Source organism: Phyllobates terribilis, unplaced genomic scaffold (assembly GCF_046119375.1).
Source record: "Phyllobates terribilis strain yellow unplaced genomic scaffold, ASM4611937v1 Scaffold_2__4_contigs__length_985480577, whole genome shotgun sequence".
NCBI classification, from domain to species: Eukaryota; Metazoa; Chordata; class Amphibia; order Anura; family Dendrobatidae; genus Phyllobates; species Phyllobates terribilis.
In genome coordinates, this window is record NW_027362762.1 from 855,969,413 (window position 1) to 855,987,877 (window position 18,465).

Below are 18,465 nucleotides of genomic sequence, written 5' to 3' on the forward strand. Positions count from 1 at the left end.
CAGCCCAAGTTGACGGCATGAGCCACTGAACTCACTGTTTGGCTGCAGCGCTGTTGACGCCACAGCAGTGATGCAGGCAACAATAGACAAAGGGAGCAGCAGCGGAAACTCAGCACTGAACCCGGGGAGGGTGAATAAAGTAATTTTTTTTTTAAACAAACTGCAGTCGAAGTACTTGGTTGTTCTGAAAATGGAAATCCTCTTTAGGATATGTGCATCTTTTACACACCGGTGTACTCACTTAGTTTTTGCTGTAGGCAGATACTTTAGGAAAGCGCCGGCGGTGTTTTCCCTGAAGCGTCTTCTCTGACATCTTTTGCAGCAGCTCTGCCAGCAGTTTTTTTTTAAATTCCATATTTAATATAGAAGGAGCCAGAAAAAAGGACCAGGCACTTCTTATAGCCGCTTCACGGATTTCAAAGCCTGAAGCAGTTAAACAGTGAGAAAAGACTGTCATTTTGACAGTGCTGTGAATATGTATGTTCATTCTTTTTGGTGTTTATTTAGCATTTTTTCAAGCGGGTTCCAGACAGAATCTGCCTTAAAAAAGACTGTGTGCGCCCATACCCCAAATCTACGTTCCCACAACGAGTTTTCGATCAGTTTTAAAATGAGTTTTTTCATTTAGTTTTTATTGAAGTTTTGGCGCTGCTGTTTTTGTCTATTTTTGATATATGTTTTAAATAAAGCTGCTTTGTTTTTGGTAATTCCTGGTATTTGGCTTTGACAAAACTTTGTTAGTACAGTCATGTGTAGAAAGTCACTAAAAACGCATGAGTTTTTTACTTGCTTATTTTCCGCATCCAATACAATTCTATGGGGAAAATCTGCACATAAAACTCAAGAGAAATTAACAAGCTGATTTTAAGCGCGCACCGCAGGTCCGTTTACTTTAAAAAAAAAGCTCAATTGCCATGAGATTTCCAGAAATCCAATCCATTTTGCTGTAACTGTAAGACACTGCTGTTTTGAAAAGTGAAGATACACAGCATCAAAAATGGAGAAAAAATAGTATAGGTCACTTTTCTTGAAACTGCCCCTGGTGGATCCCCATCCAAACTAAGCTCTTTCGCATCAAAACACAGTTCTAAAACTCTTCAAAAACTCTTCAAAACTGCTTCAGGAAACAAAAAAAATTCCCATCTTTTAGACGATGGCGCACCCGCTGGGTGTTTTACGGCTCAGCCACATCAGGAAAGCAGTGGCAGTCATTTTCCCAAAGCGGCTTTGCCTTCATCTATTTAGATGTTTTGCAACGCCTTTAGCTCTGTGCTTTTAAGTATTTCCTAGCAGAAGCCGCCTGAAACGCTTCAGGGTTTCCAAACCTTGAAGCTGTTAAAAGATGTGACATAAGACGGAACATGAGCACAGCAATGTCGTTTTGATTTAATATCGCTCAATTTATGGGAATCTGCCTGAAAAAAAACTGTGCAAATACGCGTTTCCTAAATCAGTTTTCACTTGAAAAACTTTTCATTCTTCATCGCCTCAAAAAAATCCACATGCAATTAACCTAAGGCCTTGTTCACACGTTCAGTATTTGGTCAGTATTTTACATCAGTATTTGTAAGCCAAAATCAAGAGTGGGTGATAAATGCAGAAGTGGTGACGTGTTTCTATTATACTTTTCCTCTGAATGCTCCACTCCTGGTTTTGGCTTACAAATACAGATATAAAATACTGACCAAATACTGAACGTGGTAGTGTGAACAATGCCCGAGCAATGAAGCAATATTCATCAATAAAATGTATGACATATATTTCTGAGGGAAATATATGCCGATAGTTCTATTGGACACATCCTTCAGTTACTAGAAGATCCTTCAGATTCATTTGTATCTCTTGGCTTTAATTGACACATCAAGGAATTCTTATCCCCCAAATTGAAACAGAATTTACTTCTCATAATTCATAGAGTGATTTAATTGAAATGCCTGGCAAAGCTCCACTATTGTCATCCGATCCTGTGCCAGCCCGCCGCACCGCTGACTGAGGTCTATGGTGAACATCTAATAGAATTTAATTGTATATAAAAAGAAGAATTGCCTTCATGGTGCCAGTGTATGCGATTGCCAATATAGCTCTCGCTTCTCTCACAGAGAGTTGTAAGAAATAGCAAACCTGCTGAAGTGTCAGAATAGAAAAATGACACATAGTTACATAGTTTATAAGGCCGAAAAAAGACAAGCGTCCATCCAGTTCAGCCTATTTCTTGTGCACTGCAGCTATTCCGCAGCTTTGATCCAGGGAAAGGCAAAAAAACCCATGCGGTATAGGCCAATTTACATCATTGAGGAAAAATTCACTTCCCGACACCAATCTGGCAGTCAGATTAAATCCCTGGATTAATTAACTATCACTAAGCATAAGATGTAATTTTATTGTTCTCAAGAAAGGCGTCCAGGCCTCTCTTGAATTCATTAAGTGAGTTGGACATCACCACTTCCTCTCCCAGAGAGTTCCAGAGTCTCACGGCTCTGACCGTAAAGGATCCCCTTCTATGCTGGTGCAGGAACCTCCTTTCCTCCGGACGCATAGTGTGCCCCCTCGTCTTTGTCACCATCCTTGGTATAAACAGGTCATGGGCGAGATCTCTGTACTTTTCCCTGATGTATTTATACATGTTTATGAGGTCTCCCCTAAGCCTTCTCTTTTCCAACGTAAATAGGCCTAATTTTGACAACCTCTCTGGGTATTCTAGTCCCTCCATTCCCTTTATTACCTTAGTCGCCCTCCTTTGTACCCTCTCTAGCTCCAATATGTCTTTCCTGAGCCCCGGAGCCCAGAACTGTGCACAATATTCTAAGTGCGGCCTTACCAGCGCTTTATACAGAGGAAGAACAATGTTCTCATCATATGCCCCTATTCCTCTTCTGATGCATGCCATGACTCTATTTGCCTTTGCAGCTGCTGCCTGACACTGGGCACTCCAATTTAATTTGCTGTTAACCAAGACGCCCAGGTCCTTCTCCATGTCAGATTTCCCCAACGGTTTCCCATTTAATATGTATGGGTGACTGCTGTTTTTCTTTCCCATGTGCATGACCTTACATTTATCGGCATTGAACCCCATTTGCCATTTTTTGGCCCAACTCCCCAATTTATCTAAATCCTCCTGTAGCTGTGCCCTATCCTCATCTGTATTAACTACTTTACAAAGTTTAGTATCATCTGCAAATATTGCTATTTTACTATGCAACCCTTCCACTAGATCATCAATAAATATATTAAATAATATAGGGCCCAAGACAGACCCTTGAGGCACCCCGCTAGTAACCCTGACACACCCTGAGCTTACTCCATTGATAACCACCCTCTGCTTTCTATCACTCAGCCAGCTATTTACCCACTTGCACACATTATCTCCCAGACCAAGCATTCTCATTTTATATACCAACCTTTTGTGTGGCACGGTATCAAACGCTTTGGAGAAGTCAAGGTATACAACATCCACTGACTCTCCCCGGTCCAGCTGTGAGCTCACCTCCTCGTAGAAGGCGATCAGGTTTGTTTGGCAGGAGCGATCCCTCATGAATCCATGTTGATATGGAGTTAGACAGTTATTATCATTAAGATATTCTACAATAGCATGTCTAAGAAATCCTTCAAACAATTTACCCACAACAGACGTTAAACTGACTGGTCTATAGTTCCCAGGGTCACTTTTAGACCCCTTTTTGAATATTGGTACCACATTTGCTTGGCGCCAGTCTAGTGGGACAGTCCCTGTCCATAAAGAGTGCTTGAATATAAGATACAGCGGTCTGTCTATCACATTACTTAATTCTTTTAGTACCCGGGGGTGTATGCCATCTGGGCCTGGTGACTTGTCTATTTTGATATTATTTAGGCATTTCTGAACTTCCTCCTGGGTTAGGTGGGTGATATTTAGCGGAGGGTTTACTTTATCACTCTGCATTTCCTCCGATAAATTGTTTTCTTTTGTGAAAACAGTGGAGAAGAAGCTATTGAGTAGGTTTGCTTTACCCTCATCGCCCTCTATGATTTTACCCAGGTTATTTTTCAATGGGCCAACTCCATCAGTTTTAATCCTTTTACTGTTTATATAGTTAAAGAACAGTTTGGGATTCGTTTTACTTTCCTTGGCAATTAGTCTCTCTGTCTCCTCTTTTGCTATTCTTATTTGTTTCTTACAGATTTTGTTTTTTTCCCTATAAGATATTAGCGCTTCCTCGCTGCCTTCTTGTTTAAGTTTACCGAAAGCCCTTTTTTTGTTTTTCATTGCCCTCTTGACTTCCTTATTTAGCCACATTGGCTTCCTCCTATTCCTAGCCCTTTTATTCCCGTAAGGTATGTACCTTCTACAGTGACTATGTAGGACTGTTTTGAAAATTTCCCATTTTCTATCCGTGCTCCTATTACTAAAGATACTATCCCAGTCTATAAGGTGAAGGGCATCTCTTAGCTGATCAAACTTTGCCCTCCTGAAATTCAGTGTTTTTGTGATCCCGTTGCTGGGCACCCTACTGATGCACATGTGGAATTGTATAATGTTGTGGTCACTATTTCCCAGTTGCCCCCCGACCTGCACCTCAGTTATTCTGTCTGGCCTTTTAGTTAATATTAAGTCTAAAAGGGCCGTCCCTCTAGTTGGTTCCTGCACAAGTTGTGACAAATAATTGTCTTTGATAATTGACAGAAACCTGTTTCCTTTCTGAGATCTACAGCTTTCGGTTTCCCAGTCTATATCGGGGTAGTTGAAGTCCCCCATAATAATCACCTCGTTATTTTTTGCTACTTCATCTATTTGTCTCATTAATAGACTTTCCGTGGCTTCTGCTATATTTGGTGGTTTATAACAGACTCCTATGATAATTTTATTATTGTTTTTTGCCCCATGTATCTCCACCCATAATGACTCGACCTCCTCATTTCCCTCCCATACATCCTCCCGTATTGTAGGCTTTAGACTCGTCTTTACATATAGAAAGACTCCACCCCCTTTCCGATTTCTTCGATCCCTTCTAAACAGACTGTAACCCTGTAAGTTAACTGCCCAGTCATAGCTTTCATCTAACCATGTCTCAGCTATTCCCACTATGTCATAGTTACCTGTAGATGGCAGCTCACATGTACAATTCGTCTTCTCATTTTTGGAAACACAAGCTGCCATGAATACACATTCTGTCATAGGGAACTGTGATACTGATACACAACAGACCAAAGAAAAGCAAATGGTGTCATCTCTTCATTTGTGAAGAACAAGTTGCGGGAAACGTGATATACAGTTGCAGTTAAAATTACTCAGCCCCCTCTTGAGTTATCCATATTTCTAACAAGCAAACAAACATAGTCAACCAGCCCCTAGCCCTCATATGTCAAACTCTTGCCCACGGGCCAAATCTGGCTCGCCGGGAGAGTATACTTGGCCCGGACAGGTCTCCCAAGTTTATTTGGCCCTCAACACTGGCCACGATTCCCCGCCCCGCATCACACTTTCAACTATATCGGTATCCAAGATAGTTGAAAGCAATGATGGAGTAGGGAGCCTCAGCTGACGCTCCCTCTGACATCATTCCCTCTCTGCTTCTGACGTCTCAGTGCAGCAGGCACTATGACGTCATTACAACACACCCGCTGTACTGAGATGTGCAAAGGATCTGAAGACACCATGAAGAGACCGGAGCAGCGGGGAAACCAGCAGAGGTGAGTATTTTTTTTTTATGTGAGGCCATTATACTGTATAGAGCACTATGTGGGGCCATTATACTGTGTGGGGATTACAGCTGGAGAATCATACTGTGATGGGGTCTCCATTATTTGTCAGGGGGATTGAGAGAGGGGGGGTACAGTAGAGTCATCATACCGTGCATGTGAATTGTACTGTTACTGTGGATGAATTCACTGTGGGGGTATCATACTGTGTTTGGGGGCACTTTTGTTTGCATCATGCTTTATTATCTGTATTATTCAAGGTTTTTTATCCTTTGTTATTACATATTTATATTAGGCCATTGGGCCATATGCTTTTTACTGCTCCTGCATAACATATTATATTCCAATATTTTAATCTAAGATCTATTAATTAACCCCTTAATAACATCTGACGTACTAATACGCGTCTGTGCCCTGGGACTTAAGAGCCAGACCCGTATTAGTACGTCATGGCGATCGCGCGCGCACACAGGCTGTGCGGGCGCGATCGCCGCCGGGTGTCAGCTGATTGTCACAGCTGACACCCGGTACTATGTGCAGGGAGCGGTCACGCACCGCTCCCAGCACATTAACCCCCGCGATGCTGCGATCGAAGTCGATCGAAGTCGATCGCGGCATTGCGGGGGCAAGGGGAGGTGATCGCCGATACTCACCTCCTCTTCCGGCTTCCAGCGCAGTCTGCAAAGGCTTCCCGGGTGTTGCCATGACGACCCGATGTCGTCATGACAACATCCGGGTCACCAGAGAGCAGGAAGATTGCTTGGACATGCGCAGTGCATCTCCAAGCAATCTTCACACTGTGCACTTCTGACAGCCTTCATGGCATAGGGATGGTGCTCCATTCCTGTGCCATGCAGGCGATCAGAAAAAAAAAAGTGAAAGTCCCAGAGTGGGACAAAGTAATAAAGTGTATAAACTGTGTGAAAGTGGAAAAAAAAAAAAAAAAAAATGTGCAAAAATATTATAAAAAAATAAAAAAAATAATACACCAAAAATAAAAATATAATGTACCCATCAATAAATATTATTATAAAAAAAATAAAAAAAAAACAATAAAAGTACACATATTTGGTATCGCCGCGTCCGGAACAACCTGACCTATAAAACTGTCCCACTAGTTAACCCCTTCAGTGAACACGGTAAAAAAAAAAAAAAAAAAACCAAGCAAAAAACAATGCTTTATCACCATACCGCCAAACAAAAAGTGGAATAACACGCGATCAAAAAGACGCATATAAATAAAAATGATACCGCTGAAAACGTCATCTCGTCCCGCAAAAAACAAGCCGCCATATAGCTCCATCAGCCGAAAAATAAAAAAGTTATAGCTCTCAGAATAAAGCGATACTAAAAAATATTTTTTTCTATAAAATAGCTTTTATTGTGTATAAGCGCCAAAACATAGAAAAATTATACAAATGTGGTACCGCTGTAAACGTACTGACCCGAAGAGTAAAGCTGCCTCATCAATTTTACCACACGCGGAACAGAATAAAAAAAAAAAAAAAAAACAATTCCTGAATTGTTGGTTTTTGTTTATTCTGCCTCCCAAAAATCGGAATAGAAAGCGATCAAAAAATGTCACGTGCCTGAAAATGGCACCAATAACAACGTCAAGTCATCCCGCAAAAAACGAGCCGTCACATGACTGTCTGCCAAAATTTGGAAAAATTATAGCTCTCAAAATATGGCGATGCAAAAACTAGATTTTACAAAAAATGCGTCTTTTAGTGTGTGACAGCTGTCAGTCATAAAAACCCCATATGATTCTGGCATTGCTGTAATCACACCGACCCGAAGAATAAAGTCGTCTAATCACTTATACCGCACAAGGAACGGCGTCAAAAATAAACTCTTGAGTTAGGATTGGGCTAGGGTTAGGGCTGGGTTTGGGGCTAGGGTTGTGCTGGGGCTAGGGTTGTGCTGGGGCTAGGGTTGTGCTGGGGCTAGGGTTGTGCTGGGGCTAGGGTTGTGCTGGGGCTAGGGTTGTGCTAGGGTTAGGGCTGGGGTTGGGATTTTTTTCAAAAGTAAGAAAAAAAGATGACGATATGGCGACTAGTGTTGAGAGCAAGTGCTCGCTACTTGAGTTTGCATCGGGTGCTCTGGTATGCATTTAGTATCGTGGGTATTTGAGTGACATGCTCGAGTCTCTGCCCCATATGCTTCGCGGCCAAAAAACTTTACGGGGATTGCCTGCCATGCACGAGCGATCCCCGCATGTTTTTTTTTGGGTGTCTAATAACCGTGAAACATGCGGAGCAGGGACTCGAGCATGTCACTCGAGCACACGCTGTACATGGTGCATACCTGAGTAGCCGATGCAAACTCAAGTAGCGAGCACTTGCGCTCAAGAATAATGAAAACTTATTCAATATGATGACCTAATGTAAACAAATAATGTGCCGTACCTCTGGGTTCAAAATGTTCACTATACACCTTAATAAAATCTTTGAGGGGTATAGTTTCCAAAATGGGGACACTTGTGGGGGAGCTCCACTGTTTAGGCACATCACGGGCTCTCCAAACGCGACATGGTGTCCGCTAACAAATTGAATGGAAAATCGGCTCAAATTGTTAGCGGACACCACATTGCGTTTGGAGAGCCCCTCTGTGCCCAAACTTTGGAGCTCCCCCACAAGTGACCCCATTTTGGAAACTAGACCCCCCAAGGCACCTTTCTAGATGCATAGTGAGCACTTGGAACCCCCAGGTGCTTCACAAATTGATTCGTAAAAATGAAAAAGTGAAAAAAAAAACACTTTTTCATTTTTATGAATCAATTTGTGAAGCACCTGGGGTTCCAAGTGCTCACTATGAATCTAGATAGGTGCCTTGGGGGGTCTAGTTTCCAAAATGGGGTCACTTGTGGGGGAGCTCCAATGTTTGGGCACACAGGGACTCTCTAAATGCAACATGGTATCCGCTAACAAATTAAATGGAAAATCGGCTCAAATTGTTAGCGGACACCACATTGCGTTTGGAGAGCCCCTCTGTGCCCAAACTTTGGAGCTCCCCCACAAGTGACCCCATTTTGGAAACTAGACCCCCCAAGGCACCTTTCTAGATGCATAGTGAGCACTTGGAACCCCCAGGTGCTTCACAAATTGATTCGTAAAAATGAAAAAGTGAAAAAAAAAACACTTTTTCATTTTTATGAATCAATTTGTGAAGCACCTGGGGTTCCAAGTGCTCACTATGAATCTAGATAGGTGCCTTGGGGGGTCTAGTTTCCAAAATGGGGTCACTTGTGGGGGAGCTCCAATGTTTGGGCACACAGGGACTCTCCAAATGCAACATGATATCCGCTAACAAATTGTCGGCTCAAATTGTTAGCGGATATCATGTTGCATTTGGAGAGTCCCTGTGTGCCCAAACTTTGGAGCTCCCCCACAAGTGACCCCATTTTGGAAACTAGACCCCCCAAGGCACCTATCTAGATGCATAGTGAGCACTTGGAACCCCTAGGTGCTTCACAAATTAATTCGTAAAAATGAAAAAGTGTTTTTTTTTTCACTTTTTCATTATTACGAATCAATTTGTGAAGCACCTGGGGGTTCCAAGTGCTCACTATGCATCTAGAAAGGTGCCTTGGGGGGTCTAGTTTCCAAAATGGGGTCACTTGTGGGGGAGCTCCAAAGTTTGGGCACAAAGAAGCTCTCCAAACGCAATGTGGTGTCCGCTAACAATTTGAGCCGATTTTCCATTCAATTTGTTAGCGGATACCATGTTGCATTTAGAGAGTCCCTGTGTGCCCAAACATTGGAGCTCTCCCACAAGTGACCCCATTTTGGAAACTAGACCCCCCAAGGCACCTATCTAGATGCATAGTGAGCAGTTGGAACCCCCAGGTGCTTCACAAATTGATTCATAAAAATGAAAAAGTGTTTTTTTTTTTCACTTTTTCATTGTTACGAATCAATTTGTGAAGCACCTGGGGGTTCCAAGTGCTCACTATGCATCTAGATAGGTGCCTTGGGGGGTCTAGTTTCCAAAATGGGGTCACTTGTGGGGGAGCTCCAATGTTTGGGCACACAGCAGCTCTCCAAACGCAACATGGTGTCGCTAACAATTTGAGCCAATTTTGCGTTAAATTTGTTAGCGGACACCATGTTGCATTTAGAGAGCCGCTGTGTGCCCAAATATTGGAGCTCCCCCACAAGTGACCCCATTTTGGAAACTAGACCACCCAAGGCACCTATCTAGATGCATAGTGAGCACTTGGAACCCTCAGGTGCTTCACAAATTGATTCATACAAATGAAAAAGTGTTTTTTTTTTTCACTTTTTCATTGTTACGAATCAATTTGTGAAGCACCTGGGGGTTCCAAGTGCTCACTATGCATCTAGATAGGTGCCTTGGGGGGTCTAGTTTCCAAAATGGGGTCACTTGTGGGGGAGCTCCAATGTTTGGGCACACAGGGACTCTCTAAATGCAACATGGTGTCCTCTAACAAATTTAACGGAAAATCGGCTCAAATTGTTAGCGACACCATGTTGCGTTTGGAGAGCCGCTGTGTGCCCAAACATTGGAGCTCCACCACAAGTGACCCCATTTTGGAAACTAGACCCCCCAAGGCACCTATCTAGATGCATTGTGAGCACTTGGAACACTCAGGTGCTTCACAAATTGATTCATAAAAATGAAAAAGTGTTTTTTTTTTTCACTTTTTCATTGTTACGAATCAATTTGTGAAGCACCTGGGGGTTCCAAGTGCTCACTATGCATCTAGAAAGGTGCCTTGGGGGGTCTAGTTTCCAAAATGGGGTCACTTGTGGGGGAGCTCCAAAGTTTGGGCACACATGGGCTCTCCAAACACAACATGGCGTCCGCTAATTATTCAAGCAAATTTTACAATCAAAAAGTCAAATAGCGCTCCTTCCCTTCCGAGCCCTGCCGTGCGCCCAAACAGTATTTTTTCCCCAAATATTGGGTATCTGCGTGCCCAGGGGAAATTGCACAACAAATTTTGGGGTCCATTTTTTCTTGTTACCCCTGTGAAAATAAAAAAAATTGGGTCTAAATTAACATTTTTGTGAAAAAAGTTAAATGTTCATTTTTTTCTTCCACATTCAAAAAATTCCTGTGAAGCACCTGAAGGGTTAATAAAGTTCTTGAATGTGGTTTTGAGCACCTTGAGGGGTGCAGTTTTTAGAATGGTGTCACTTTTGGGTATTTTCTGTCATAAAGACCTCTCAAAGTGACTTCAAATGTGATGTGGTCCCTAAAAAAATGGTTTTGTAAATTTTGTTGGAAAAATGAGAAATCGCTGGTCAACTTTTAACCTTTATAGCTCCCTAACAAAAAAAAATTTTGGTTCCAAAATTGTGCTGATGTAAAGTAGACATGTGGGAAATGTTATTTATTAACTCTTTTGTGTGACATATCGCTCTGATTTCAGGGCTTAAAAATTCAAATTTTGAAAATTGCAAAATTTTCAAAATTTTCGCCAAATTTCCGTTTTTTTCACAAATAAACGCAAGTGATATCGAAGAAATTTTTCCACAATCATGAAGTACAATATGTCACGAAAAAACAATCTCAGAATCAGGGGGATCCGTTGAAGCGTTCGAGAGTAATTACCTCATAAAGTGACAGTGGTCAGAATTGTAAAAATTGGCCCGGTCATTAACGTGCAAACCACCCGCGGGGCTTAAGGGGTTAAAATGTACTTTGTTCATGGGACAATCCCTTTAAATTTGTTTCCATATAAAAAAAGTTCATTGTTATATATAAAACTTCCTCAATTGTAGACATTTTTTTGATAAATATCATGGTTGGAGCCTAGGAAGGGGACATTAAGCCAACATGTTCCCTGGCTATTAATAACAGCTCACAGCTGTTTGGTTAGCCTTTAGGCTACGTCACCACGATCAGCAACCAGTGGCGCTTTGGATGCAGTGTATTTTCGCTGCGTCCAAAATGCTGCATTCTAATGCTGCACTTGATTTGTCAGTACATGTGGATCAACCACATGTAATGACATTTCAGTCGGTCAAAATCTGCTACAGAAATTGACATGCTGTGGGTGAGTTTACCAGACGTCAAAAACATGCACAGTGGGCATGGAATGTAGGGTCCCCCTATAAAATTTAACCAGGAAAAGGCTAGACAGACAGCTGTGAGCTGATATTAATAGCCAGGGAAGGGGCCATGGATACTGGCCCCCACCGAGGCTAATAATATCAGCCCCAGAAATGTTGCATCCATAAGATGCGCCAAATTTGGCTCTTAGCCTCTGGTCTTCCCACTGCCCTGGTGCGGTGGCAAGTGGGGTAATAGGGTTGGGTTCATGTTAACCTTGTATTGGCATCTGATATGAAGCCCAGGTTAGTAATGGGGGGCATCAATAAGACACCCCCATTACTAACCCCATAGTAATGGTTTTGAAATTAACAAATGGCCTGAAAAAAATATTTTATTTGAAATGAAAATCAACACAGTTTTAATTATTTATTTAAAAATAAAAAACACAGTATACTCACCTAACACCTAATCCATTGAAGCCATTGTCCCCTGTAAAAAAACAGAAAAATAATAAACAACAAAAATACTCACCTAACGCCTAATCTGCTGAAGCCATTGTCACCTGTAAAAAAAAATAAAATAAAAAACAACCATATCCCTCACCTGTCCGACGTGATGACATAATCCAGAGTGTCCCATGAAGATCTGGGTCACTTTTAGAGCAGTCACTGATGTGACTGTTCTAGAGGACAGCAGGCTATACACTGACAGGAGTGTAATGACTCATGTGTCAGTGTATAGCGCTGAGCTGCCTGGAGAGAGGTCACCGGAGTTCAATCAGCTGATGATCAGCTCATGAGCTTTGGTGACCTCACTGCATCGCTGCGTGAGAATTTGCTCAAGCAGCATAGGTACAGTAAGTAAGGTAAAAAAAAACAAAACATAAATGATAAATTGGGCCCTTTGCGTTGAATTTGGAAAAAAACACTTCTTATATTAGTTGTGCTGAGCTAATTTGTCTTGTTTTGTTGGATTATTGCAAATGGTGGAAAGTTTGCAAATTTTGCAATTGGGGTTCAATTAATAGTTTTGATCGCAACGGTATATAAAAACCGTATCTAAAAGCCAACATACCCCATCTCCACAGCAGACATAAGTAAATAATCCCTTAAGGAGGTAAAGAGAAATGTTCTTTATATACGCACAATAGACTATGATCTTTTTTAGGCACTAATGCTACTAGATGTTAAAACTCTATAATTTTAACATTTCCTTGTTTATTTTTATTTTAGCAGACATTAATTACCCAGACTTTTAGCCAGACTAACCCAACAGCCATCACTCCAGATGAATACTTTGACCCTAATTTTGAATTGGGACAACGGGATATGGGACGACCCATGGAACTTACTACCAAAACTCAGAAGTAAGTAGCGCCTAAAGTGTTACATGATAGAATTTAGACTTTTGATAATAAATGATCTAGTGCTATATTTAAAAAATGACAGGTAGAATGAAGGTGTTCCAAGAGGTTGTTCAGAGTGTAGTGCAATATTAGTTTCTAACTCGGAGATCTACGGATTTTGTCAAAGACTTAAAGAGGATGTGGTGCTAAATTAATGAAATCTACTAAGTCATTCAGAGCTTAAGGCTATGTTCACACACAGTGTTTTTGCTGTGTTTTTTTTCTGCATGTACGGACTGGCCTTGTATCTCTTGAGCTGAACTCAACAGCCTTGTAGGCACATATGAAACTGTTGAGTTTGGGACAGGAGATCTGATAAAAGTCTGCAGACTTGGACCATGAAACACGAATGTCTGAAACCGACCTTTAAAAGGGAAAGTTTTAAGTATTGTTTTGGCATTCCTTGAATGCTCCCCTTATGTTTTATCATTAACATCTACACGTTTGTCTTTTATTTCCCACATTCAGGTTTAAAGCCAAACTTTGGTTGTGTGAAGACCACCCGTTGTCTTTGTCAGAACAGGTGGCACCAATCATTGACCTCATGGCAATAAGCAATGCACTTTTTGCAAAACTTCGTGATTTTATAACTCTCAGGCTACCCCCAGGATTCCCTGTCAAAATTGGTAAGTATTAAATTTATACTTATATATAGATAGAAATGTGATGTGCCTCAGGTTTAGACTACAAAAGTTAGATGCAAGGAGTGTACTTAGATGCAAGGAGTGCACTGTGTGAGCGAGGCCTTCAACGGATTATCCATACTTCTACAGCAGCAAATTAATCACTTTAAGGCCCCAATTAAAAGGAAAAAAAAAGGATTGTCGCCTCCCACAGCCGTGCTGTTTCAGCGATGTCGGCGTGCTATTCTAGGCAGGTACCATGACGTTGTGTCACGGGACTGCTGCAGGCAATCAGCAACCGCTGATCAGCTGTAGCTCATCAATATTCCGTCAGGGCGGATGTCCACTCTGATGAAACAGTGACCACTGATTGTCTGCAGGAGTCCCATGACACAACGTCACGGGAGCCGCCAGGGATAACAATGCTGACTGTGGGAGGTGAGTATCCATTGTTTTTGTTTTAAATGGGGCCATGAAGTGATAATACAGGGGGGTTGTCGAGTAGTGGACAATCCCTTTAAAGCAAAAGATTCCCATTGAAAAATGTAGTTTTGCTAATAAAATTTGATTGAGGAAAATAATGGACAGGTTATATTTCATTATAACTGATTACAGATGCACATTTTACAAATCACTTTGCAAACTATTGATATTCTGTTCTCTTATGGTATTTTATTTTTTTTTCCAGAAATTCCCATTTTTCACATTTTGAATGCACGCATCACTTTTGGAAACCTAAATGGATGTGATGAGCCAGTATCATCCCTTCGTCAAAGTCCCAGCAGTGAAGCCCCCTCCCCAAGCAGCGATTCCTGCAGTGTTAGCAGCACCAGCTCTATAAGTATGATGCCACAACAGGGGGAGACGGGACAGAGGGACTCCAACAGTATGTGTCAGACCTCAGCACTGGGGGCAATGGAGGTCCTGGGTAGGGGTGACTAGAGAGAGGATTACCATTAGCTATGCCTCATGTCACCCATAGATTTTAGATAGGTAGGTAGCATGATCCACCAACATTTCAGATGGCTCCACCAGGCCTCCACCTTCACTGCTTTGCCTGAATACACATACAGAATTGGCTGCTTTTGTAATGGTGCCTTTATGTTGTCAGCTCTTTTGGGAAGGAGGTATCGTAGATAGTTAGTTAGCAAAAGTTTTTTTATGACCTGTAGATTTTTATTTTTTGTGAATGTTTAGCTTCTGGACGTGGCTGTGAGATGGACCAGTCATTGTTTGAAGCTCCGCGAGGTTACAGTATGGTGGGAAGTTACCGTGAGAGTATGCGGGAGGAAGAGGATGACCTGCTGCAGTTTGCTATCCAGCAGAGTTTGCTGGAAGCTGGTAGTGAATATGACCAGGTAAGAAGAGGTCTTGGATCCCACCTCCCTGTTCACAATTACACTCTGCAGTTTTGCTCATAAGTTTAGTTGTCTCCAAACTGCATAAAAATACTAAGTTCAAAATTTGTATTGCACCTGAGTCACAAAAAAACAGAGAAAAACAACAATAGAAACTGGGAAAATGCAACGAACAGGAGCTGCAGTTTCCTCCTTTTAAGCATGCAGGAAAATAATAAGAAATTCTACCAAAAGTATATGTTTGCCAATGAGCTCAATAATATCACTAGTAAACACCAAAAATATTTATTTTTCCTGTATCAAATTAGAAGATACCAAACTAACAGGGTACAAAGATATTTTTTTCTAGTAAACCCCTAAACTTTCCATAATGATGCCCACAGCCAGTCTAACTTTTATTTTTCGAAACCCAAGAGAAAAAACAAAAATACAAGAATAAGCATATACCCTACAGCAAGTAAATCAGTAACAGTAATAGTAAATAAGTACATGTAAATACAGCTCTGGCAAAAAATAAGAGACCACTGCAAAATTTTCATTTTCTCTGATTTTTCTCTTTATAGGTAGAATTTTTGAGTAAAATGTACATTGTTGCTTTATTCTATAAACTACTGACAACATGTCTCTGAAATTCAAAGCTAAAAATTTTGTATTTATTTGCAGCAAATGAGAAATTGTCAAAATAATAAAAAAGAAACAGTGCTTTCAGACCTCAAATAATGCAAAGAAAACAAGTTCTTATTCATTTAGAAACAACAATACTCATGTTTTAACTCAGGAAGAGTTCAGAAATCAATATTTGGTGGAATAACCATGATTTTTAATCCCAGCTTTCATGCATCTTGGCATGCTTTCCACCAGTCTTTCACACTGCTTTTGGATGACCTCATCCCACTCCTGGCACAAAAATGTAAGCAATTCTTCGTTGTTTGATGGCTTGTGACTATCCATCTTCCTCCTGATTACATTCCAGTGGTTTTCAATAGGGTTCAGGTCTGGAGATTGGGCTGGCCATGACAGAGTCTTGATGTGGTGCTCCTTCATCCCCACATTGATTAATCTAGCTGTGTGGCATGGGGCATTGTCCTGCTGGAAAAAACAGTCCTCAGAGTTGGGGAACATTGTCTGAGCAGAGGAAGCAAGTGTTTTTCAAGGATAACCTTGTATGCGGCTTGATTCATACTAACTTCGCAAAGATTAACCTGCCCAATTCTAGCCTTGCTGAAGCATCCCCAGATCATCACCGATCCTCCACCAAAGTTGACAGTGGGTGCAAGACTGTGTGGCTTGTATGCCTCTCCAGGTCTCCGTCTAACCATTAGACGACCAGATGTTGGACAAAGCTTAAAATTAGACTCATCAGAGAAGATTACCTTACTCCAGTCCTCTATGGTCCAATCCTTAATGGTCTTTGGCAAACTTCAGCCTGGCTCTTCTTTGCTTCTCATTGATGAAAGGCTTTTTTCTAGCTTTACATGACTTGAGGCCTGCCTCTAGGAGCCTGTTACGAACTGCTCTTGACATGCACTTCACCCCAGCTGCCATTTGCTTTTCTTTTTGTAGGTCACTTGATTATCATCCTTCGGTTGCCGAGTTACATTCGAATAAGATGACGGTCATCCCGGTCAGTGGAGAGTCGCTCTCGCCCTCTGCCGGTCTGTAGCTTTGTTGTCCCCAATGTCTGCTGCGTGACCTTGTTGTAATGCTTCCGTCTTCAAAATTTAAGGATGGAGGCAACATGACACTCACTGTATCCCTCTGCTAGTAAAGCCAGAATTGAGCCCTTCTTTTCCTCACTCAAGACTTTTCTTTTCAACTCCTTTGGCATGGTTAAAGGTTATTTTTTCATTCAAATTAATTTTGGGCTATTCCTAACACATGTTTTGCCATCCAGCTTGTCCTATTACAAGAGGATTGTGAAGACCACAGCAGTGTTTTTTTATACTTTCCCTCTTTACATAAGATTTGGTTCAGGTGATCACCTAATCAGAAGCACATTAAGTAGAATGAGGTGGACTTTGGTTGGAATTCAACTCACACTGGAATGGAATGGCTGTCACACATGTAGAGATGGGTATTTTTAGAAAACTGTGCAGTGGTCTTTTAATTTTTGCCAGAGCTGTATATAGGGTACTTAGTTAATGCTATTTTGATCAAAAATGCATAAAAGCCATCCCACCATGACAAGGTGAACCCATTGGGACAGTCCTAACCTTCCACTAGTATTAAAACCATCACCATGTGTCTAGCCACCACTAGATGTATATGGTTCTATTGAGCTCAATAATCTCTCTAGTAAACCCCCAAAGATATATTTTTCCTGTATCAAACTGGAATATACCAAACTAACATGGTGCAAAGATATATTTTTTTAGTAAACCTCTAAACTCTCCGTAGTGATGGCTATAGCCAGCTTAAATTTTATTATTCAAAACAAAAGAAAAAAACAAAACAAAAATACAAGAATGAGCATATACACTACAGCAAGTAAATCCATAAACTGTAATAGTACATGTAAATAAATAGGGTGCTTAGTTAACACTATTTTGATCAAAAAGGCATGAAAGCCATCCCACTGCGACAAGGATTACCCATCGGGGACGGTCCTAACCTATCTCTAGTATTAAAACCTTACCATGTGCCTAGCCACCACTAGAAGTATATGTTTTTCATTGAGCTCAATAATATCATTAGTAAACCCTAAAAAGATATATTTTTCCTGTATCAAACTGGAAGATACCAAACTGACATGGTACAAAGATATATTTTTCTAGTAAACGCCTAAACTCTCCATAGTGATGGCTACAGCCAGCCTGTCTGTTATTACTGAACTCTATGGCTTTACAGATGATTGGAGCTCGTAATGAGACATGTCGACCTTACTATCAATGAGCTACATATGAAGGCCAATAATCTAAAAATGTATTTTCATTGAATTTGTAGGTAACAATCTGGGAAGCTCTAACAAATAGCAAACCGGGAACACACCCAATGTCAAATGAAGGTCGGAAAGGAGAAAGGTTTGTAGAGTGGATTTGCATTTGAACAGACATGCTATTATAGTGCACCAGTTATTTCTGGTGACTTTCAGAGATGAGGATCTCTTCACGCAACACCATTCATTGGTCCAGGTCAGTGCTCTCTGGCAATGGACAGGTTGTGCACGAATTTCCTGAGCTTCCGGGTTTGCCGACATGACATTCGATTCGCTGGCTTGGTGTGGCCATCTGTCTCACCAGCCTGGCTGATCGTAAGCTGAGCCTGGGATCTCGGAGATTAAGGAACTTTGCACAGCTACTATCCGAAGCCAGAGATCACTGACCTGGAGCCAGGACCGGGGTTGTGTAAAGCGATCTGCTCATCTCTATTAAGTTGTCCT

The 18,465-nt window shown here is 41.4% G+C and overlaps 1 protein-coding gene across 5 annotated transcripts in view; it reads left to right on the top strand.

Moving 5' to 3' along the window:
- ANKRD13B (ankyrin repeat domain 13B) overlaps positions 1-18,465 on the top strand; it is a 308,393-nt gene that overhangs the window by 279,740 nt on the left and 10,188 nt on the right. For 2 of the 5 annotated variants that reach the window (XM_073667962.1, XM_073667958.1), the window contains exons 10-14: positions 12,933-13,066; positions 13,574-13,731; positions 14,417-14,614; positions 14,926-15,086; positions 18,030-18,106. In XM_073667962.1, coding sequence (XP_073524063.1) covers positions 12,933-13,066; positions 13,574-13,731; positions 14,417-14,614; positions 14,926-15,086; positions 18,030-18,106 — 728 coding nt within the window. The remainder of the gene's footprint in view (positions 1-12,932; positions 13,067-13,573; positions 13,732-14,416; positions 14,615-14,925; positions 15,087-18,029; positions 18,107-18,465) is intronic. The other 3 variants (XM_073667960.1, XM_073667959.1, XM_073667961.1) reach the window with 3 other exon arrangements.